Source organism: Aythya fuligula, chromosome 11 (genome assembly GCF_009819795.1).
Source record: "Aythya fuligula isolate bAytFul2 chromosome 11, bAytFul2.pri, whole genome shotgun sequence".
Lineage (NCBI taxonomy): Eukaryota > Metazoa > Chordata > Aves > Anseriformes > Anatidae > Aythya > Aythya fuligula.
Window position 1 is genome coordinate 8234742 of NC_045569.1, and position 24393 is coordinate 8259134.

The following is a 24393-nucleotide window of genomic DNA, read 5'->3' on the forward strand; positions in this document are numbered from 1 at the left end:
GCCTATGTCCTTCCAGTGAAAGTGGAGATGGAGATGATGATTCAGCAATATGAGAAGGCAAAGGTTATTCAAGATGAACAGCTGGAAAGACTAACCCAGATCTGCCAAGAACAAGGGGTAAAGTTCAGTTATGTTTTTATTTGCGTAGAGCTTGTTATGGCAAATCAAACAGTTTATGTACCTTGCCACAGGCTAAGGTTTGAGGAATATTGCTAAGATTTCTGTTGCAAGGTGACAGATTTCAGGTCGTTAAAGAAATATTAGCTGCAGCCAGGATATTGTCAGCATGGTATTTGTCAAACAGCAGTTGTCTCCCTCTGCTGCTGTGCATGTGTTTTTTAAGGTGAGGAGAACAGTTGTGAGGAATAGAAAAGGAATGTTTCCAGAATTTAATTTATTGATAGAGTGCAGTTAGACATAATATTCAGAACATGCAAAATTCATGCAAAAAGATTGCAGCAATATTAAAGCAATATTCCTAGGCAAATGTATGCATCTGCAGGAAAGCTAGTGAATCTCCGTGCTTTGAATGCAGGAGGCAGCTTCCCTGTAGGTCAGTCAGAGGCTCACTTGGCAGACTTCTGTTGCACCAGAAGCTTCTAGTTTCTGGAAGAAAGTCAAGATTTTAGACTCTTCCCAACCCCCCCAAATGTTTAGTGATTCGGTCTTTGAGATAAAGGAGGTGAAAGTAAAAATATCTCAGACAAATATGTTTGAGAAAAGTGTAAAACCATCACTCAGGGAAGAAGCCAGGAGTTCTGAATTACACTTAATCTCATGTAAATGAGTCCCTGAGTAAGCTGCTTTAAAGTCGAAACCAGCCATATAAGTTAAGACTCAGGCTAAGCAGGGCATTCAGGTCACCACCAACCCACAAAAGACTGATCCTCCAAGTAACTTACTTCAATTGCAGAGATAACTGTGAGGTGTCCAAGTAAGGGCTGGAGTTTTCTAGCATCAGCTCCCACTCCCCACCTGTGACAGGTGCTTTTCACATATAAAATGAGGGTTAAGTCTGAGTGGATCAATCAGTCAAAAAGCTGAAGGGCCTGAGTAGACTGGAAGGGAGGCAACTCATCCCAGAACAGGCCAGCTGTCCAACGGGAGTGTAATCTGAGTAGGGATTTAGGTGCCCATCTCTTACCTAGGAACCTAAAACCTGTCAGCAGTCCTCTTCATGACAACTTTGTGCAATGATATTAATATATCCCTGCTTCTGCACTGGTCATGAAATGAACAGGAAATGGTACATACCCAGTTTTACAAAGAGCTTATCCTTTGACCAAACGTGCTAGACAAATCAATGATTTCCTGAGTCCCACTACAGTATTTTGTCTGTCAGACCACGCTATTAGGTTAAAGTTCTTGACAGACATAAATTTGAAAGCATTCATTTTTAGGAGATGTATCATGCAGCTAGATAATATTCTCAATAGTTAAACAATGTCTGTAGTCTGAGTGAAAATGGGCTCATTATCCCAAGTGAGGTTCGGGAGTAGCTTTTGCCACCTTGCATTCTGATCCCCGTTCTCTTTATCTGCATGCCTGGCTTGCCAAATATCTAACCATGGTAGCCCTAATCTGAGCTCTGATGGTTACAGCATAGCTGTACATCAAGCACAAAGAAATACTGCTTTGGTAGATGAGTAAATCTGTGAAAACAGAGCAGGTTCTCTCCTAGCTTTCAAGTGTCATCAGCTATAGAAAAATATGGACTATAGAAAAGTGACAGCATACTAATATCTCATGTTTTACTGTCCTGAGTTCCTGCCAAACAAATGTCTGAGCTGTTTAATATGAGGTAAATGTACTAATTTGCTGCCGTTAGCAACAGAAGACATTGACACAAGTACTGCATCCTTTCTTCGTAAATTAATAGATTCATAATTCAGTCAAGAACAAGTTGTCAGCATTATGATATTCACATTAACATTGTGTACAGTATCTGGTGGGAAAGATATCTCCTAATGGTATTTAATGTCTAAAATTCTGCCAGGTTTTTGCTTTTTCATTTCATCAGCTTTCCTGACCTTTTAAAGGATTGCTCATTCTTGGAGTTTGAGTGTGCATGTCTGTGTGTTTTCAGGAGGTGTTGCCTACAGCAGTTTGGCTGTTCTTGAGTCTGGAGCCCCGGCAGGGAGGATCTCAGGGTGCCTCGCCTGTGCAGGGCCACATCTGATGCAGGCAGCTGAGGTAGCAGGGAGCTAGCTGCCCAGGGCCACCTCTGCACACGGGCTGACCTGTTGCCTCCACTGCACGCAAAGTATTTCCCCTCTGGGTACACAGCTGGGCACACCAATGCCAGCCCCAGGCTACCTACCTAAATAGGAAGAAGAGGCAAGCCACTGTGGTTGTCTGCATCCCAGCAGTGGATGTAGATACTGCTTCATCCCAAGGCTGTGTCATTGTGACCACACCAATGAACTACGTTTGTTTAGTAATTATAGACAGGGCTGAAAACGTTCCTGTTAGAAAGATTTCTCAGCATTTTCTTTTCTGAGATCTTGTTTGCTCTGTCAGGGAATAGGGATTGAAATTCTGAAGGTGTAACATCTTCTGCAAATGAAATGATTTTGAGTGCTTTAGATAAATATGCAGTATTTCTGGTTTGTTCAGGATTAAAAAAAATAAATGGTGGCCAGTTCTCTGAGAAGTCCCATGCCCTCCTGTTTTGAAGCTGATACTTAAGACTTGGCAGGCTAATAGCCTTCTTGTCATAGATGAATTTTAACCTGTATTTGTGAGCAGTTATTTCCTCCGTGCTAAACCATGTGATTTGAGTCCTTGTTGTGCATCTACACAAAGGGGAGGAATCAAAGTCACAACAACAGCATTTGTCTGGCATTTCTTTCCATGTAGGTTTGTTGAGTGGAGTTGTCTTGTTTGTAATTAATGTAAACATAGCCAAATGCATGTCATGACTGCATGCTCAATTTAAGTTGGCCTATGTTAGTACTGCTAACTGTGCTAGGCGCATAATCCTCCTTCCCCTTCTGCCCAACTGCCTTCTGCTGTTTATTTGCACAAATGCTTTTAATGAAACAGATCTGGAAAGTAATCAAATTAAGCTTAGTGTAACAAAACAAAGTATCAGTTTTTATGGGAATAATTTCTAGAGCCTGGCTCACTGCACAGTTGCAGAATTGCTTCTTTTGGCCCGAGGCAGGAAATGAGGTAGCAGGAATGAAAGATGAGTGCACAAGCGTAAAAGGAAAGCAAGATCACCTGTTTGCCAACTTGTACCAGTGTAAGGGTGTTTTTTTGCGTGGCTGCATTGTTTTTTGTTTGCTTATTTTTTTTTAATGTTTGGTTATACATGTGAATAATTTATCTTTTCCTTTTGCTTAAAGTGTAGCTTCCTGGAGAGCCAAATTTGTCAGCACTGAAGTTCCCTAAGCATCACTAAGTAAAACGTGCACAAGCCTTGCAAGTCCTTCAAATCTTCCTGTGCTCTTCCCAGTGTACCCAGCTTGACCTGGCTTCCAATGCCCCTTCCCATTTTCCCTGCGAGGACAGCCTGGGAGAAGGTTGGGGTTGGCTGTGGCCGTGATCACGCGTCCTCCACATGCGGGTGCCTTTGAGCCTGGCCAGTGTCTGTGTCCCCCTCAAGCTGTGCTCCTTTTATGAGTTACCCTACCTCGACAGAAATTCTTGTTGCTCTCATTGCTTCATCTTTTCAACTTCTCCCCTCACCTCTATTTTGCTCTTTGGTGACCAAACATCTATGGCATAGCCTGTTCTAATGAGAAGAAGATGGACAGGTCAGATCAGACCAAGCAGCAGTCTGCATGGGGGTTTTTGCCTGTAATTCAGCGAACGGTGCTGCATATAGTGTGTGAAAAATTGAGTTCACATTTAAAAAAAAAAAAAAAAAGAAAGAAAGAAAAAGAAAGCAAGAAAGATGCAACCCCATTGTCTTGCTTTTTGAATTATGCTTCATTTGTCAGTTGTATGTGCTTTTGGCCAGTGATAGGATATCACAGCTATAAAGCTATGTTTCCATTCCTGAGCAACATTGGATGTTCCTGAGGATATACTTGTGCAAACATGAAAACTCTTTCCAGATGTTGTTTTTTTGGCCAGCTATACATCTGAAAGCCAGGATATATTTTATAAATTATGGGTGCCTGGACTACCACTTTGGTCTCTGTAGTACCCTGCTGAAACTGTTTGAATAGTTTGCTGTTTTATTTATTCTCTGTTGGACAAGAAAGATGTCGTTAAAAGGGAGTGGAGCAGGAGGGTGGTCAAGGCAGAAAATGCCGAAGGACTGAGATGGTTAAACAGAACTTCACAAAACCTCAGAAACATTAGGAATCACAGTAATGGGGATTTCTAAAAATGTGTAACAGTAAAAGCTAAGGAAGTCTCACTGTAATTACTATAAAATTATAGAAAGAGTATATTGCTGATGGTATTGCTCTATCAGTTTAATAACTTAATTAAATCCTAACACAAAGAAAATCCTGAAGCTTCACTAGAAATGAAAATTCCAGTTAAGGAAGATTGTCTTGTTTTTTTTCCCTCTGGAATCACCTGTAAAGGAATTTCCATTTCTGATAATATATCTAGTTATATGATCTTTTCTATTTAACTCTCATAAGAGTCATTTGGCTAAGTACTGTGCAGCCCAGTCTATGTATTCAGCCTTATCACAACAGCTCCTTTTCTGTCAGCTCCTATAGAATAGGATTTTTCATCATTCTCAAAACTGTAACAAGTATGGAAGCTATAATTTCTTTTTTATCTTGAAATATAATTTGTACAACAGCTGCTAGCTTAATGACAGGGCTATTTAGCTGGTAAAATTACCTATCGGAGAAATAACTTATGTTATCCTTTTGCAATAATTTTAATTCATTTCTAACTAACAGTCATTTTCTTGGTGAATGGAAGGCAGCCAAGGTCATCCCATGTTTCGTTCTGCCCATAAATCATTAGTTTGCAACTGTCTCCTGATTTTTATTGTTACCAACAATGACTAAACTAATGGAAATAAACATTGGATTGTATCCCAGTGGCAGATGAGTTTTAGGGCAGGGCGTTCTGTACAGACAGCACTAATAGAGTGGAGCAAAGTTATTACTCCTGCATTAGACACAAGTAAGCTTCTGGCTAAAATGTTCATTGATCTCTCTGAAACTATGTCAATCATACTGCCTTGCAAGACCATTAAAGGAAAGTACTATAAGATTCACTGTTACGTCTGTCCCTTCTTGAGTCTTACAGGCATGTTGTAAAACATCAGATAGGATGGGTGGCACTTTTTATACAACCAGGCATATAAACTGAGATGTTATGTAGAGCTCTGGGTCATTTTACCTACTTATAAATAATTAGCTAATGCATTTGTGAAGGGAGGAGGTGCACAAGCATGCCCTGTAGTTCTTTCTGGTTTGTTTCCTGCCAAAATAGCACTAATGTTGAGAACAGTAAGTCAGTTTAAATTTCCAGACAATTAGCTTTCTCTTCCAGCCTGACAATGTAGCTACTTGTTCTTTTGTGAGATGATCTTTATCTCCCTTTTTCTTGGTAATAAGTGTGTTTTCACATGAGCCACATGCATCACACCTTTATTTTGCACATCTCATCCCACGTAAATATAAAAGTTGCTCCAGCAGCAGTACATGTATAAAATACAAAGACATCTTAAATTTTAGTATGGCTTTCTTTTGCCTGCTGTGAAAAAATCATGTGTGATTTAATCCTTTGTACCCTGCAAAGTTAGGATTTAAGAAGTGTAGCCCAGTGCTTGTGAGATCACACCTGGAGTGCTGTGGCAGTGGGGGCTCCCCAGTATAAGAAGGACTTGGACACACAACAGTGATGGGTAGGGCTGCGGAACATGGTGCAGGAGGAGAAGCTGAGGAAGCTGGGCTTGTTCAGCTGTAAAAAGAAATGAAGAGGGATCTTACTGCTGTCTTCAGCTCCCTCAAAGTGTTGGACTAGGTGACCCTCAGAGTCAGTTTCAGCCTAAATTATGCTGTGATTGTACAAAGTTTTCAAATGCATTTTTCCATTGTGAGGTATATTAGGAGCTTATTGATAAAGGAACCCACCAGAAGCTACCGAAGTAGATGTAATTAAAAGACAATAAATAACATAGGTGTGCCGGTAAGTAGCATTATTCAGTTTGTAATTATCTGAAGTCAGGAGGTAGTTTACCTTAGTCTCTCAACAAGTTATCCTCCACACAACAAAGTTATTCACCCGCTGGCGCTCTGTGAGATTTCCACGGTTCCTAACACAGAGGTGATACCTATGAGTAAGTAAGTCTTAATTAAAACAAATCAAAGCGAGTGTGTAAGTTCGCGTGCCTTTTTTTGCTTTTCCCTTACGATAAGCTTTTTTTTTTTTTTTTTAAACAGATAAGCTCTTGTAGGCTGAAGTAAAGGTTGTCTACTTCAAAATACGAACCATAACTTTCTCAGTATAGCTCTCTTGTAGTTACCTGTATGTGAGATGCCCAGATCCATTCGGATAGCTGCATCAGCTCCTACTGCAAATGCAAATTTCACATGTTAAGCTTTGGTCCAGAATTTTTACTGAAAAAGAACATTGTATTTTACACCCTCTGTGGATTTATCTGGCCTGCCCTGATCTGTGTGACATGCAGTCCGAGCAATCTCATTAGTTCTTTTACATGTTAGAACTGCCCGAGGTCAGCACTCAATGTAATGTCCAATAGATGTAAGCACCTGCAGAGTGATTTGCTCTCTCAGTCTCTCATTGAATTATGCCTGTAAGGAACACACACTTCTCTTAGGCTTAACCTTTGTTTTTAGCGGGTTGCTTTCAGTGGTCAAACCTGCCAGCTTCTCTATAACTTGGGATATTTTTTAATACTTGTGAGCAATTAATTCTGCACTGGTTTCCTGAGCATCTGCATGCCTTACATGAGCTAAACCCCTAGGAAAATCTGTGTTTCCTGATAGACTTTTCTTAGATATCTTAATGACTGTCATACTTTCTTAAATCAATCCTTAAGATAAATGGTGATTTGCCATCCCCCAGTTCCTTTTTTGAACACGGCACCGTAGCATAAGAGAGTTTTGTTTTGCGTTTGTAAGTAGTAATATTGAGCTGGGTTTTGACCCTGTCTTGTGCTCTGCCATCTGTGACGGAGCTACGGTTTGTGTCTCTGTTGTATGAACCACTTTGCATCACTGACAGTGAGTGTGGGAGTGTAACACACACTGTCATTACAGGGAAATACCCTCCTCTGACAATAAAAAAATGACAGTTGCATACACAATAGTATCTAATTCTGACTTGCCACTCTTTTAATGGCTACACAGGCTTCAGGGCAGACTTCAGAGACCCGGACGCTGACCATCTGAGACAGTGGAAAGGAGAGCCTGTGTTACCCAGCTGCAGCTGTGTGGTCTTGTAGGCAATGTCGGTTATTGCCGTTATCTTTCTGAACGTCTCTGTGTGCTGTTATGTACCTTTCATGTGATGTTGAAGTCCCGAGCAGTGTGCTGCTTTCCTGTGAATGTAATCCTTGTATCTGTTCTTGCCAGTGGTGTGTTCAGTTCCAGACTTTACCCGTCTAACCCAGCAGTAGACAAACACGTAGATGGTATTTGCAGCAAACAACACGAGAGGGTTCACGTAGCACTTCAGAAGCAGTGGGTGAGTGCACTCCACGGGCAGTGGATGAGGGAAGCACTGCATGAGCCAAGGTATCAGACCTGGCTTCCAGTTTCTTCTGCAACATGACAGTTGTGCCACCTTCATAAGCAGCTGCTTCCTCTACTGCTGCAGACAAAGGCATGCATTTCTGCCCTTTAAGCATAAGATGGCAGCAAAGCTTCTTCTGTTTCTGTGGTACCAGGGTGAGTAGCTGTTCACCTGGGTAACTGGTGGTCGCTTTTTCTGTGGATTCCAGTTTTGCATGTGGTCTGTGTGGTTGGGACTCGGCTAAGGCAGTCGGTTTTGCTATCCAAATAGGAAATGAAGAATGGTTTGTAAAAAGTGGAGTTATCTGGTGCAGAGATCCCAAGCAATGGTTGCAGACTGCTACTTGGTCTGGCATGTCAGGCTGAGTGGTTTATAGCTTGTTGGCAGAGCCATTTTAAACAATGAAATTCATGAACTCATCTGTTAAAAGCTGGACGGTGCTTGTGCGTGGAAATTTTAAGGGTTAACAGTCATCTATGGATTTAAAATATTTGGAAACTGTTGCTTTATTAATTAGGCAATGGAAGGAGGAGTCAGAAAGTTGATCTCTTCCCCCATTTTTGCTATAGGTTCACCACAGCAGGAAGGATCACTTGGTTTGCATCCTTTTGCACAGCTGTAAAATGCAAGGATTCTCTTCAAGCTTTTGAAGCTAGAAGATTTAGTTACAAGGTTTAGCCAATCTTCATAAATGCTTAAGGTAACTAAATGGGGCGTGATGCAGAAATAGAATTTTTGAGCTCACTTTTAAGTATTTATCTATTTGTGTTATAAAATGCCTGCCATTTTTTCTGTTCCATGAAAAAAATTCTATCTTGTTTCTAGGCCGGAAGTAAGCATTTTAGAAGCACCATTTATTTTTTGGAGACACAGGAATATTATTGAAGGATGAAATGTGAAATGTAGAAAGACGGTAATGATGCCTAATTCTTACTGCCTTTTCATTTGAGCTAGGATTAAGCAATAGTTTAAAAAAAAAATCTCCAAATTTATTTTTTACCCTTCACTTTGATAGGTGCTTCTCCTTTTATACCAAGGGAGCATTTGAAAGGGTGTTTTTTTCCCCTTAAAGGTGAAATATGAGCTATTTGGCAGTTTTTCTTTCCTTCTAAGATTCAAGAATAAAACCTGAAAATCTCTTTGTTGTAAAATCAAGCTCTCGACAGCTCTTTCAGCGCTGAATGGCACATTGGTACTGCCACCTCTGAAATGGGTGTCTGAAGCCTGGGGAAAGAGTTAGTTGTCCCATTTTGCTACCTCCTAGCTGGTAGGTAACCACGCAAAACACCAGCAGGGACCTGCCATGGAGATTTCATTGATGGATCAAGGAGCAGGGCTGTGTTTTGATGTTTGTTGACACTACCTGACTCTTCTGACTGCCACAGCCAGAGGCCCTTTGATAAGAGCAATAGGCATTTCATGCAGCATTTCACACAGCATTTCATCTGGCCTGCATCTGCCAGACCGCTGTCCACTGATTTAAAGAGAGAAAAAGCTGCAAGCTTTGTTAAATCCCTGTAGCAGGTGGTTAGAATGTGACCAGAGAGGTAAAACTGCTCTTTTGCTCTCTAGATTTGAGTTCTCTCAGCAGGCCTTCTGATCACTGTAAGCTCGTTTGCTTATGCTTGGAAAGCAGATAGTCTCCAGATATGGCAAGTTGGAATCCCTTTTTCTTTTCTCTCTCATTTTTACTCATTTAAAATCTGTGGAAACTCTGTCTCATTTCCCCTCCAGTCACTTATGCAGCTTGGAGGAACTGCTGGTTCTCTGCACCTGGTGTCGGTGCTGTATCTCCTGTGGACCGCAGGGAAGCAAACTAGGTCAGCTGAAGGATTCCAAAATCTGACGGCAAGGTAGATCGGAGTCAGCATCTGAGAGCCAAGAGCCAGAGCCAGCTTCGTTTAGCCGACATGCCGTTATACACTGGTTTTCAAGCATTGGGGTGCTAATTCCATCTCTGCTGAAACACAGAGTGACAGGTGCAGTGTGGCTGCTGGAGCTTCATGCTCTCTGATGGTTTTTCAGGCCTTGAACTGTGGGAAGCCCAGCAGCACTGCATTTTAAATGCCTTAGCCTGTTACTTGCCTCATTTGCTTTCCCCTCTCAGATTCTTTATAATTAGATATGACTTGGTCAGTGCTGTACTACTGATCTTAAAAAGAGTCTGAAGAGGGGAAGGACAGTGGGATTTCATAGAACTTATATAAGGTTTTAAATGATCTCTGCAGCCTCTCTGGAAAAATGATTTTCCTTCTTGCATTACGGAAGACATGTGGCTGTCAGGCACAGGAAGAATATGCTGTGTCCATCAATCAAATTGTACCTGGTAACTCCTGTCTTCTTGTCTGTGTCTGTTTTATAGCATGAGTCCTGAGACAAATCCTATTCTGACTGCAGAATGCCATTAACTGCTGTAGCTCATGTATTTCAGGAGAGTGGACAGGAAAGTGGCAGACTGCCCCCAGGAGTTTCTGCACACTGGGGAGTACAGAAGACTTCAGGCTGGAAGAGTACCTCAGTGCTGCTGATAGAACCTTCCTCCACAGAAATCCCCGTTATGAAGTCTGGCAGATTAGGGATGTTTATCAAGAATCTAAATACCTAAATGCTTATCAAGGGTGGTCTTCTGTAAAGGTTTTCTTTCATTTAGCAGTTTCGTCTGTAAGAAATTGTCCAAAGGCGTGTCTTCAGGAGGCAGAGATATGCAAGACAGAAGACCAGCAGGAGACGGTCATTATTTTTAGATGATATGAACAATGGTCTAGTTCACATGAGCTGCGGGATAGTGTCAGCACCTTGGACTCAAATCCCAGCCTAACCACATTGTGTTTGCTTTCCCCAAACTGTAGTGGTTTAGTGATAAACCAAAAAATAGGTACCAAGTTGTAGAACATGGATTTCTGACCATGTTCACCTGACATGAGTACGTGTTGTTGTTTTATTCTTCCAGTTTGAGATCAGACAGCTGAGGGCCCACCTTGCTCAGCAAGATTTGGACCTGGCTGCAGAGAGAGAGGCTGCGCTGCAGGTCCCCCACGTGCTGAACAAACAGAGCAGCAACAGATATAAGGTGGTGGCAACTGAAGATTCAGACGATGAAGGCACTGAGAACATCACTGAGTTGCAGACTCCACGAGGTGAGTGCTGTCTGTGTGCTGCTACCTGCTAGCACAGCTGTTCCCTTGCATGGAGTGACTGAACCCACAAAATACTTTCACTCTGCTAGTGACTTGATTACTTTCCCTGGAGACTGCATTTTCCCATTTTTGCAAAGAAGCTGTGTCTGCTCCAAAGTGGCAGGAGCTGTTATATTTACGAACAGGTTCTGATCAGAGCCAATAAAATGACTCGGGATGAAAATGACTATGATGTACCTTCCCAGTGTCCTCATGTTTATATCCCTCAAACACTAAAGCAGCCACAGCCAAATTGGAATTGGCAAAACAATAATCACTCAGAGGTAAAAGCAGGGCAATTGAGAAGAACATTGAAAAACAGTTTCTGAGTTTGGCTGCTTGCATTTCTGCGGTTTAGAGAGGACCTGAGGCAGTTCTGAATTGATGTCATGTCTCACAGCTTCTGCTTTGTCTGTCTGCACAAAAACCTGGTTTGTAAGTATTCATTGTATTGTATTTTTTCATAAAAGTATCAGGTTAAATTTATTAGGCCAGATTAGCCTCACCTGTAAATATTGTGACAAGATAGGTTACATACCTTGGGAGTTAGTTTGGCCAGTTTTTTACCCTTTATTTTTGGCCATTTTTTGAGTCCATCTTCATCCAAGCAAAGAGTCTCGTGTCCGTTGGGAGGTACTCAGGAGCATGTATATATGTGTAAGAGGAATACAGACATAGCTATGTAATTTCAGCCATGCAAATCCATAGAAACCTGCGTGTCACATTTTGTTCTGTGAGCTACGTTATGTTTTGTGAATTAAGGAATACAAGACTGTCTCTCTTCTACTAGTCCCAGCCATCCTGCTCACTGCCCCGCATCCCAGCTTGCCTACCAGGGTTGGGCGATTGCCCACGCACCAGCTGTGAAGCTTGCCTTGCCTAGAGACTGTTCTCTCACTTGGTGCTTTAAAACTGCCAGTGCTGGGCAGCCCACCTGTGCTTGGACAGGGCAGCTCTGGTGCCAGAAAAGGAGCATTTGCACACTGTAGGCAGCTCCTGCTCACCTGTCAAAGTTTTACATGCCTGTGGTGAGCAGCAGTCCGGTGGGTGGTCTGTGAGCTGTCCGTTGGGCCAGGTTTGCTGTTCAGGGGAACACTACTGCTTAGACCCGTGTTATTTTTGTCACTGAAATCTAGAGCAGAAGGCTTTATTTGAAAGGACAGCTCTTTGTCCCGTGATCCCCCAATGCTCACAATGGAGGACAGAATGTGTCATGGTTTCACTAATGGTTACCGTAATATCCCAGAGAAGACAACATTTTTCACCATGGTGATACGTTAATCTTCTCTGGACGTCCTAGTTTGGTCATTTTGGTAGATGAGCAGTATGTGAATAGATATGAATTACAGGTTTGCCTGGTATCTTTGCCACACTCTAGAATTTAAGGCACAGAAGTATCTTAATCAAAATTTTAAGAGAAAAAGCTCACCAAACTTTTTCAAACTATATTTTTTTCATTCTCTACACAGTAATGAAAGCACGTAGCAGTTGTTTCTGTTTCTTCCTCTTTAATAATAGCCAAGCGCTAACCACAACTCAGCTATTAATTATTCCTGATTTGAAATTGTGTTTAAAAGCAGGCAGTTGAGCAGGCTATCCCCTGAAATGCATTTCCCCCTTTTCTGTAGGATTTCAGAGGTTTCCCCAGTGGATATATTATAATTTATGCATGTGTTCCTTGAGGGTTACATTTGGACAACTGTGCACAACCAGAGAGTGTTGTGCTCAATTATAAGAAGGCTTGCTGAAACTACAGTGCTGTGGAGGTTAGTCTAATTATTTTTTCTGTGCAAGGTATTCAGTCCAACTTCCAGGTTAACACAAGTACTCATTATTTGTTTCTCTCTGTAAAATGCTGGCCACACATGCAACAAAGCAGGAGTGATTTCTATGTTCAGTAAGGTTACGTGATGTGAGCAATTAATGCTTTTTACTGGAAAAGTATGTCCAGCAAATAAGAAAAGGTGCATTACTTCACATAACAGATAAAGTGCAGTTATGCTATATTTAAACATTCATACTGAGAATATAGAATTAATTTCTGATTCCCAGAGGTCAACAAAAAACAGAGGAGGAAATAATTTTTTTGAGCATTTTATCATATACTGCATACAAAGCCTTCATAGCTACATCATTTTCAGTGTTTTTTCTTCAGAAGCTAAATTTAGGTCATTGAATGTTTTACAGTTGTCCTTTATGTTGAGTGAAGCAGGAGTTGAACAAAAGAAATTTCCCAGAGCCTTAGAGCAAGGCCTTATACCATCTGTGGTAGTACCATCGTGGTGGAGCACTGAAAGGGCGCCCAAGTGCAGATTGCATGAGAAACCACAAGCCGAGCAGTAATGTTCAGTGCTGTAGTTCACCATCCAGGGAGCAGTCAACTGAGGCAGTCAACAGTCAGTATGGATTCTGCGTGGTTTTTGCATGGGGTACACCTGATGGAAGAGGAGCATGTCCTCAGCTGAAGGGGCCCCTGTTTACACAGCATGGGTTTATCAGGTTGGTGTAGGATCTCCCATCAGACCGGTGAAATGCTCATCAGGTGTGGCTCTGCAGAGCAGAGGCTATCGAGACATTTCCTCTAGGTCATTTCTGCACCTCCTGCTTGTGCTGTAGTTACCCTGGCTGTGCTATATTCAGGGCTTCCCACACCACTTGTTCTGCGTGGAAGCGTAAGCCACCAGTGTTTTCACCCCTGACTTTTTGGGTTAAAGTTGATATATTGCCAGTTACTGCTCTCTCTTATCAGACTGCATTAGGAATTGCTTTGCGTCCACTTTCTTTTAGCTGTGTTTTTCCTCCTTAAAGACTCCAGAGTGATGACTGCAGTTAATCATCCTTTGTGCTACATTTGCGAGCTTTGAAAACCGTCTGTAATTGCCTATTACAGTGACTAGTTTAAGGACCAGGTTGCTAATACTGTTAAAAGAAAAGCTACAATTCAAAGCCACAAGCCAGCAAAACAGGCTCTGGGGTGTCCCTCCTCTTATGCTCTGGCAGAACACGAGCCCTACGTACAACACCTGAAGGCAGGGTATGGCATGGAATGCATGTGTTTGTGCCAAAAACGTTGTCAGTCTTCAAAAAATCACCATCTTTGGAGAGCCCTGGGTTCTGCCAAACCAGCAAGCTTTAGTTGGCTAGAGAGCATATGGCAAGAGAAAACGGGATATTCCATCTCAGGCTAATCTCATTTCCCCTGTCTGCACTGAACAATGGAAACATTGAGTGCAGAATGCTTCATCGTGGACGGGTTATGGAATAAAAGAGCGTTCAGTCTTTTTGCTCATTTCCCTACCTAGGAGTTTTATGGGACAGTGCATAAGCTGAAGCTCCTCAGGGGCTGTAGCTGTAGCTTGTACTCTGGTATTTATACCAGGTTTTGTGGAACCATTCAGTGCAGCGTTCAATAAAACAAGCCAAGTAACCCCAGCACCACGTGGTATGCGCAGCACCTCAGGGAGTTGTGGAGACACACCGTGGCCTGCACCAGGAGAGTGCTGTACGTACTAGCTTGTTTGGAAGCTTTCGGTACATACTGCCACCCAGCTTCTCTTTCTGTGGATCTCTTTCTCTTTGTGAAGTACCCTCATTGCTGGTGTGAGACCGGGAGAGGCAAGAGTTCCCGTCTAGTTCTGGCAGCCAGTAAACCAGCGGGGTCCCACAGGGCTTAATGCTAAGGCCAGTTTTCACAATTGTTATACATGATCTAGACACGGGACTTGAATGCGTGCTAAGTTTGTGGGTGGGAGCTACTGACTCCCTTGAGGGTAGAGAGGCCTGGCAGAGAGATCTTGGCAGACTAGAGGGCTGGGTAATTACCAACTGGTATAAAATTTAACAAGAGCAAGTGCTGGATTCTGCACCTGGGATGGGGTAATCCTGGCTGTATGTTCAGCCTGGGGGATGAGAGGCTGGGGAGCAGCCCCGCAGAAAGGGATTTGGGGTCTTGGTCAGCAGCAAGATGAGCATGAGCCAGCAGCATGCCCTGGGAGCCAAAAGGGCCGACCGTGTCTCGTGGTGTATCAGGCACGGCATTGCCAGCTGCTCGAGGGAAGGGGTCGTCCCGCTCTGCGCTGCACTTGTGTGGCCTCTGTTCTTCTCTAAATGATGATTTTTTTCTTGATGAATTTTTGCCTCGTGCAGTATGAAGCTGGTCATGGCCAGCATGACATCTAACATTTTCTGCTCCTGCACAAATCATTTTTACTATTTAGTATACAAACCTCCAGGCTCCAGGGAATTCCATGTTCACCACACACCATATAGCCATTAATACTTCCTTCCAAAATTTATTATTCTGTAATCTCTCCCATAATATATGAATTATGGTCTCTAGAGGAAATTCCTCATTTTCTTGCATATATCATCGCAATTCTTGAAGTTCTGCAGTAGTTTAAAATTGATGTGCCAGCCTTATACACATTTGAGCAAGAACTAGATCCCCGACTCTGTTAGTTCCCATTGCAGGAGGGTTATTTTAGCTATTCGGAGCTGAATTTCCATGTTTGCGGGGTTATTGGGAAGTGGTTTTCTTTGTGGAACTGCTGCAATTTATGTTCTTGCTTAGAGCAAAGTAAAACTTGCTCTCCCTGTAGGTCCTCAGCGTTCTGCAAGTGAAGGAAGTGGGATATTGGCAATAGAATATGAAAAAATCTGGAGCTTCAAAGGGCTCCCCATCAGATTATTGATAAGCTGTCTGGGAAGGCAAAGTGGGGCACCAGAAAGCATTTTGACAGTTGTTGCTTGCAAGGCAGTCCGAGCTGGTTTAACACTTCTGATTTTCCAGCTCTTAAGCCACTTCCTTTGGTGATCGTCCATTAGTGATCTGAAGAGAGCCCTGTTACTGCAGAGCAATAGATAAAATATAGTGTTTTTCAAATGTTGAAATGTATCTACTCTGAAGCCTCCGCCTGGGAGCGGTTATATCTCATGTGCGCTCCACTTGGCCGTTAAACTCCGTGAATCCTTGCAGGAGACTGGCTTTGGCTTCTCCCATAGGTGCTGGTTTTAGGCTTTTGGGTTCTCTGCACTGATATCTGGACAGAAATAAAGGAATTAGACCTTAAGTAATGGTTAAGTACATGTGTGGGTAGTTAGTGAAGTGAGGCTCCTGAATTTCATACCAAAGGGGCGAGGTAGAAACTCTTTATCACTTCCCAAAGTAGAGACCAGTATAATATTTTGGTTTTGAATCCATTTCCTTAAATTATTCTCATCTTACCCTGGTGTTTACCCTGAAAGTTCTTATTTCATCAGTATCCGTGTTCTTTGTCAAATTATGGTGTTCTAGCTGCAACAAATGAAGCTGTTTTGCAGAGGCAGACCCAGGCTCCTGTGTTTGCTCCAAGCTGCCTGTCACAAGCCAGCTCAGATATGGATCTGCCAATCCATATTTACAGAGAAAAGAAAAAATGTTGAGAGGTCCCCCAGGCCATCCCACACCCAAAGCCATCAGCTGTGGCCACTCACAGATGTCTTACATCTCAGCCCTGTTCAGCTCAGCCCACAGTGCTCTTGCAGCACAATCTGCTAAAGCAAGGGCCAAACCAACCCAATACCTCATCAGTTAAGGATGTTGGTTTTCTGTCCCAGAAATATCTGCTAACAATGGATCCCGTTCCATGTCTTGGATTTTCCTTGCAGACAGTGACTTCCATCTCAGGTTCATTCCTTAGAACCAGGCTGAACCTGTTGCTGTTTTCTGTGCAAGCCGACTTTGACAGTTCCTCTCATGGTGGATTATCTCACGTGCTCAGGCATCCATCCAGCTTCTCCAGAGCCCGTGTGAATGGAAGTCATGTGAGCGCTGCAGCTTGCACCAGTGAGGCAATCTGCCTTCATAAGGAAGTCTTGTGCAAGGCACCAGCTGGCTGCTCGTATTTCCTATTGGCACAAACTTTCCGTGTTGCTAGAGGGAAAAGAGGAGACACCTTTTGGGGCCAGCAAAGCAGAGCGGAAAAAAATTCCGCTCAGGTCATCTTACGCAAGACCAGAAAGGTGAACTAGGCACAGCACAGCCTAGGGAGCATGCACGTGCCTTCATAAATGGGCGTACAGGTGAGCAGTGAGCTACACTTGGTCTGCCAAGGAGAGGAGCTAACGTCTGGCTGAGAATTTGGTTACATGTTCAGATGACCAAGGTCAGAGCAAGCTGAAATTCCAGTGCATGGCAATTTGCAGGGGAAAACTCCCTGGGAGGGTTACAGCTTCACCGGGGAATTTTCCCCTGTGGACCACCAGTGTGCTCTCAGAAATGCATGCATTTTTCCTCCTTCATGTTCCTTCTCTCTTCCTTTCTTACTGCACCCCAGTGGCACAGTAAGGCTGTGTCCGTTTCTTGCCAGGTCACATTGTGGTGGTGTTTCTGCCTAGTTCCTGTTGCTGTTCCTACATCTAGAAGTGTTCGGGGGTCAATAGGTTGGTTCTATAGCTTATGCCTTGAAAAACTTTCCTGCTCACCGTGTCTTTGTCTTTTTAAGCTCCTTGCTTTCAGTAATGAAGGATATAGTCAGAGATAATGGGAATTGTTTATAGCCTGTGATACCCCAAAGAGCTGTGACCCCCATATGGCTAAGATAAGTTTGTCCGTTGTCAGTTTCATTTAATGTAATTATTCAGAAACTTAATCTGTTGTTGAAATATTTATCCTGCTGTTGTTATTCCAATGCTCTTTATTGCTTTTTATTCATGAGAAACTACTTGAGGTAAATATATATATATATGCACACACACAGACACATGCGTGTGTTTGGAGATACTATTTACATATATACATAGAGAGAAATATACACATACATAAAATCACCTAGAGAGCGATGAGGTTAATGGGGCCATCACACAATGACAGGACCTGAAAGCAGGCAGCTGTGCTGGTTGTGCGTGCAAGTGGTCACACACATGGCCAGGCCAAAGGGTAAAGCTTAGAGGTAGACAGCGAGTTAAATATGATGAAAATACATTACCAAAAACTACACATGTGCAGGTGTTTTCTGAATGGATTTGAAGGTTCCCTGCCTGAGCAAGAACCGGTATCTCTACAGGCTGGCAAGTTTGGTAGCATTTAGAGCATGAATTATGTATGATAGAAATGAAGTGTATTTTAGTAGCAGATAGCTGAAAAGCCTTGCAATGTACTCCTAATCCAGCGGCATTGCCTTGAGCTACTCTGAGGCCTCTTTGTCAAACGCAGACATTAGCACAAAGCACACCTCTGACTGCAGGCATTTAAAGATCAACAAGGGCCAAAAAAGCTTTTAAGAGCCAATGAAACCAGGAAAACGACCATGTTCCCTTTCAGTGTCAGGTTAGATTGCCTTCTTATGAGTGCAGCTATTTCAGGTACAGAGTGCTTAGTGGTTTGGGTCTTGTTGCATGGAGAATGCGTTCCCCAGAAAACATCTGTTTCCTTCACCTGCAAACCGCAGTGTGCTGTGAAAAGGGAGGGCTGTAGCCGCAGGGCCCCAGGGGAACAAAGGGAATCTGGCTCAAAGGGATGATGAGCACGGTTTTCTGAAACATGGTATCAGAGGCAGCACTTAAAAGCAGAGAATGCTTTTAGAGCACACCACACACCGCTAATCAGGCAGGTCCAATTCCCAGGCAGGTCCAAGAAAGAAATGTTCCAAAGGAAAAGCCCCACTTGAGCTGGTTCCTGTCAGCCACTGGGGCTGGTGGGGTCTGTGGGCAGTGTCCCAAATCACACCTGGTCTACGGCCTGACAACACACAGATAGTTCAGGTGGTGCTCTGGGCATGGAGGACAGAGGAGAGTGTTTCACAGTCTGCCATTTCAACCATTTAATCAGGTGCTGCCTTTTTTTTTTCAGAGGATGACATGAATAATTACATCAGTCGGTACTACAACGAACCTAGCAGTGGTAAGTTTTGCTTTAAAATGTAAATGTAAACTGAGTTTTTACATCTTATTGTGTGCTGTAAACCCAGCGAGACTGACCAGTGATGTAGCTCTGTCCCAGAAATCAAACCCAAACATGCATCTGGGGGTTGTGGTTGACAGCAAGCTGAATATGAGCCAGCAGTGTGCCCTGGCAGCCAGGAGCGCCAACCCGATCCTGGCGTGCATCAAGCACGGCATCGCCAGGTGGTCGAGGGAGGTGATTGTCCCGCTCTGCTCTGCGCTGGTGCGACCTCACCTCGAGCACTGTGTGCAGTTCTGGGCACCACAGTACAAAAAAAGATGTAAAACTGTTGAAGAGCATCCAGAGGAGGGCGATGAAGATGGTGAAGGGCCTAGAGGGAAAGACATCCCTGTATGAGGAGGGGCTGAGGGTACTGGGCCTGTTCAGCCTGGAGAAGAGGAGGCTGAGGGGAGAAACCTCATCACGGTCTGCAACTTCCTCGCAAGGGGGAGTGGAGGGGAAGGAGCTGATCTGGTCTCCATAATCACCAGTGACAGGACCCACATGAACGGTGTTAAGCTGAGGCAGGGGAGGTTTAGGCTGGACATCAGGAAGAGGTTCTTCACAGAGAGGGTGGTCGCACACTGGAACAGGCTCCGCAGGGACGTAGTCACTGCACCGAGCCTGTCTGAATTCAAGAAGTGATTGGACTGTGCACTTAGGCACATGGTCTACGCTTTTGGGCAGACCTGTGTGGTGCCAGGAGTTGGACTCCATGATCCTTATGGGTCCCTTCCAGCTCGGGCTATTCTGACTCTGCTCTGTTGGGTTTCGCTGTGCCAGGAGTGGGCTCCAGCTCTTCAAAGGGTGGGGTTCTGGGTCCCAGCTCTTAAAGGCGTGAGGTGGTGGAGCCCGGGGCTTCAAGTGTGCCGCTGTGGGCCTTGTCGGCTAAAGGCGTGCCGGGGCGGGCCTCGGTTCTTGGAGCTGTGCCTTAGAGAGGGGCCGGTGAAGGCCCCAGGGCCTTTACGACCCAGCTGCGGGCCCTGGGGCGCACCAGTGAGGGTGGGTGACCCCCGGCTCCTGGCGGCGCTCGGCTCTGGGCCCGGCTCTGCACCAGTGGGGCCCGCTCAGCGGTGTGTGCGGGCCCTGCCGCTGCGGGCTGGGTGGGCCCCGCCTCGCGGTGCCGGCCGCCTGTGGGCCCGGCTCTGCCGCCTCCAGCTCTGGGGGTGGGACCGACCCGGGCTGCGGAGCGGGGACGCGGCGCGGGGGGGGGGGGGGCGCTGAGCCGGGGGGGGAGGGCGGGCCGGCCTTAAGAAGGGGAACGGGAGTAAAGGGCTCGTAAAAGGGGCAGGGCGCTGTAGGGTCTTAAAAGGGCAACGGGAACGAACGGGGTTCTTAAAAGGGGCGGGGCCGTGGGGAGGGCTTAACAGGGGCACGAGCACTGGCTTCTTAAAAGGGCAACGACGGCAAAGGGACTCCGGGGATCGCGGTGCGTGAAGTTCTTAAAAGGGGCACGACCAAAAAGCGCGGCTTAAAAAAGGGAAACGGGGGGAGGGGACACTGACAAGGGGCGGGAGCGAGGGGGTGGCCTGGAGGGCACGAGCAGGGGAGGGGCTGAGCAGGGCGCGCACCCTGCCCATGGGGCGGGCCGCGTGTCCGTGCGCGTTGGCGGCGCCCCCACGTTCGTGCTTTTAAATTGCGCGTGGGCCCCGCGCCTCTCACACGGGGTGGGCGCAGCGCGGGCTCCCAGGAGGCGCCCCCCCGGTTGTTGCTCGCAGTAGGGTCGGTGCTTCTGGCAGCTCTTAGAAGGGGCGCACGGCTGGGGCATTTCCAAGGCACTGCTAAAGGGACGTGTAAAAGAATGGGCCCAAGTTCGTAAAGCAGGTGCCTCCAGGGCCTCTAAGAACCTTAAAGTTGAGCCTGTTTGTAATTTGTCCTGTGGAACCCATAGAGACAAAAATGAGCCTGACTCTGTCTGTCCAGGCCCGTTGTTACACCTCTGGTAACACAGCTTACATTTACCCTTCCTGCAGACAGCGCCATTCCCGAGGCAGCCGTCTGCGTCGTTACCACCGCTGCCATTGACGTCCATCACCCCAACATCTCTTCCGACATGTTCACCGTGGAGGTGCCGCTGCGGCTGAACAGCACCGGGACGTCTGCCAGCATCACCTCGGGCAGCGCGTCCCGCTCCACCGTCAGCTCCGGTACCCAGGCGTGCAGTGAGAGCAGCCAGACGCTGGGCTCCTCCCCAGAGTGCAGCGTGACCTGTGAGGATGCTGCAGAGGCTGGCACCAGGCCGCGGGCTGACCACATGTGCACGGAGCAGCAGGTGGCACAAGCCATGGTGCAGGAGCTTCTCTCCTCCCTGTCAGAAGAGGTCTGCCTGGCTCAGAGGAGTCTGGACCCCGTCAACCTGAAGCTGCCCAGCCCAGGAGACTCAGTGAGGGCCAGCCCCAGCCTGGGCCACCGGCTCACTATCTACAACCGCAGGAACCAGGACAGCCTTGATGTCTTCCAGCTCAAACCGCTCATCGACTGTCCACAGGGGGCCCCAGTCATTGATGAGAAGTACACGGCACTGGGGCCCCCTGAGCCACCGCTGGGCAAGGTCCCCAAGGCATAAGAAGAGCTGCAGGGACACGCTCACTGTGCAGGCATGCTCACAGTGCTGAGGCATCAGGCTGCTGCAGGCAACACCCCGATACTGGAGGCAACCCAGAGCATCTCCTGGAGTGGCTGCCAGCCCTGGGCCAGGCCAGCACCTCCCCGCTGGTGCCCCCAGGACCCAACCACCCCACCCACCTCCATATCCGGGCCAGCCCAGACCTACAGTGTCCTTCAGGCACACACAGCGGACCTCCCAGCCATCTTCAGCCCACACGGACCCACAGTACCTGGTAGGGGGAAGAACAGACTGCAGCCCTGTCCTGCCCTCAGCCTGGGCCCAGCCCCAAGGTGCATGGACCGTCCCCGACTTCAGAGCCACAGGGCCCAGGGGCAGGACAGAGCCAGTGGCCAGCCTGGGCCCAACCTGGCCTCCTGGCTTGCCATCCTTCCTGCCAGGGGGCTGAACATAGCTGGGAGGGAGTAAGGATGGCAATAAACACTGACAAACACTGGTGCCTCCATTGTTCCTACCTTCCCTTCTGCTTTTTTTCCATCATTCCTTCTTTCCCATACCTCTCCTTTCTTTGCTTTCCTGTTGTCTCTCTTCAGTACCCACCCCACACCCAGCACCTGCTGTCCCAATCCCATCACCTACTACACACAGAAAAAACAAGAAGCACAGCGACAGGCCCTCATTACCCTACAATTCTTTATTTGTTATTATTCCTTCTTACCACCTGTCCCACCAACCCACACTGCCCAGCAAAAACATATGCTGACACCAGTGCTCTCCAGTACTCTTTTTTTTTTTTTTTTCTTTGTCATTTCCTCCCGCAAAACGCAGCGTAGGGGCCAGCGGTGTTGCTCACTTCTTCTTCAGGAGCTCCGTCATCTCGGGCACTGCCTGCAAACACCAGTGCCAGGGTAGCACCTGCTCTCCCCTCTGTCCCCCCCAAAGTCTCCATGTGAAGCACCCAACCCCCCCCAAAGGGCAGCCCCTGCCCTCCTGTTCCAATGCGTAACACACAACTCCACGGGCTGTGGGTCACCCCAGCTCAACAGCACTCCCCGCTTCCCTCCTGCTGAATAGAGCCTCTTAATTATTTAAGAGCGCTACATTTCCATTAGGTGGAAATAATGCATTCGTACAAAATTTATTAAGGAAATTGTCTACATGGTGTTTCTTCAGAACGTGACTTTGTCTCTGGCTTACGAAAAGGCCCGCTCTTGCTGTTGAGCCAGCGGGCATCAGTTCAGGAATGGCATTAAGTGCTGGCAGAGTTTCTGTCCATGCCTCTCCACAGAGCCACTACCAGCCCACGCCAGTCACATACATGGCCATGCACACAGGCTCCCACCTGTGAGCCATAAGGCACTTGGACATGGTCTACTTCACAGCGCAGTTTTCCAGGAGAAAACTGCCAGTTTGTCATGAGCTGCAGTAAGGCAGCGAGCCAAGGCAAAAGGGAGAACTGCAGTGTAAAGATGCTGCTAATTCTGCACGTTCATACTTTCTGAAGCTTAAAAACACATCTGAAATATCTACATGCACTTATTTCTCAGAACAGTGCGTGATCCGAGTACCAGAATATGGGCAGGCTGACTGTGAAACCCACCCCCCAAAATTATCCTGGCAAGCACTGAATTCTGAGACTGAAAATAATGAAGTCATAAAGCCAACTCCTTAACTAAACCCAGAGCAAACACCCTGCCACAAACATCTTTAAAATTTATTAGATTATATTACCTATTTAAGATACCATTACATATCTGAATGAGTTATCCCACGCATTTCCAAGTTTAGCCTTACCTGAAATAAGTCTGCCACCAGTCCATAGTCTGCCACTTGAAAAATTGGAGCTTCTGGGTCCTTGTTAATAGCAACAATGGTCTGCAAGCAACAGGAAAGCACCGTGTGAATTTATAGTGATTTACGTCTAGGGTCAGATTACACAGACAGGTCTCATCTACAAAACATGGCCTAACTTCTCTCAGCCAGCAAACACAGAGGATAACGGATCGCAACACTTAAAATGCTTTTCCTTTCCACCTCAAAAAAAAAAAAAAAAAAAAAGCAAGCAAGCAAACAAAAAACACAAACACCTCTAAAACCCACCATTACGAAAGTCTCCAAAACTGAGCCACGTGTTCATAACAGTGATTAAAAAGTCCCTTCTGTGCTCGTAGCACACATCAGGGCTATCCTTCCTCGTTCAAAATAAGAACCTTATTTTAGAAAAAAAATACTACAGCGGATTATCTGCACTATTAAAGCCATAATATTACAGAAATAAATCAGGTAGCATTTAAAACATGTATTATCAAATGATGCCAGAGGCCCCTGTACTTACAGTGTGCCACATGATTTACTGTGTCACACAGTAGAAAAACATACAGTAGACAATTGTGATCTAAATCCCAACACAACGGTCCGTAAAATGCCTTGATTTCAACTCTTTCATACAGGTAAATCATTCTGTAATCATCTGTGACAGCTTCCAGCAAAGTAAGTGGGTGTCCACATCCGAATGTACACCAGGATGGGCAGACTCCATAAAGGATGGAAAAAATCAAAACCGCGACAGCTCGTAAAATGAGCCTGACACCAAATGGGTCTAAACCACAGCACTCCGGTAACTGCCTTTCCACCTAAATGCAGCAATATGAACTCTGATTTGAGGCAACAGGAGTCCTCAGGACAGCTCTAACCCAACATTTACTTCATAGGCTTATCTGCCATTCCCAGGTAGCCACGGCTCATGTTTCTCACGTGCTTTACTCCCTCCACTGAATATACTCATCCAACAAAATTAATAGCTCAGTACCATGTATCTAATGGCAGTAACTCAAAGATGTGAGTTCACAAATCCTGCACTCGTAAGCCCACGGAAACATTCTTTCCTCACAGCTCTTTTGTATCCTGTGACTCACTATAAAGAAGGACCGCATCCTTTACGCAAGGAAGTACCTACAGCAGAGCCTTGCTGCTGCCTGCTCGCCAGCTCACAAGCAAAGACTTGCGAGTATTCCAGTAAGGCTTCCCCTGCAATATTTTCCCCCCAA

The 24393-nt window shown here is 45.6% G+C and overlaps 2 protein-coding genes across 4 annotated transcripts in view; one reads left to right on the forward strand and one right to left on the reverse strand.

Moving 5' to 3' along the window:
• The window catches only part of TMEM266 (transmembrane protein 266), a 77469-nt gene extending 55462 nt beyond the window's left edge, over positions 1 to 22007 (forward strand). For all 3 annotated transcript variants that reach the window (XM_032194753.1, XM_032194754.1, XM_032194752.1), the window contains 4 exons: positions 2 to 117; positions 10634 to 10820; positions 18688 to 18738; positions 20754 to 22007. In XM_032194753.1, the coding sequence (XP_032050644.1) occupies positions 2 to 117; positions 10634 to 10820; positions 18688 to 18738; positions 20754 to 21346 (947 nt within the window). In that variant the 3' untranslated portion in view covers positions 21347 to 22007. The remainder of the gene's footprint in view (position 1; positions 118 to 10633; positions 10821 to 18687; positions 18739 to 20753) is intronic.
• A 140-nt stretch (positions 22008 to 22147) lies between these two features.
• ETFA (electron transfer flavoprotein subunit alpha) overlaps positions 22148 to 24393 on the reverse strand; it is a 32262-nt gene continuing 30016 nt past the window's right edge. The window contains 2 exon segments of the mRNA XM_032194755.1: positions 22148 to 22234; positions 23141 to 23221. Coding sequence (XP_032050646.1) covers positions 22196 to 22234; positions 23141 to 23221 — 120 coding nt within the window. The 3' untranslated portion in view covers positions 22148 to 22195.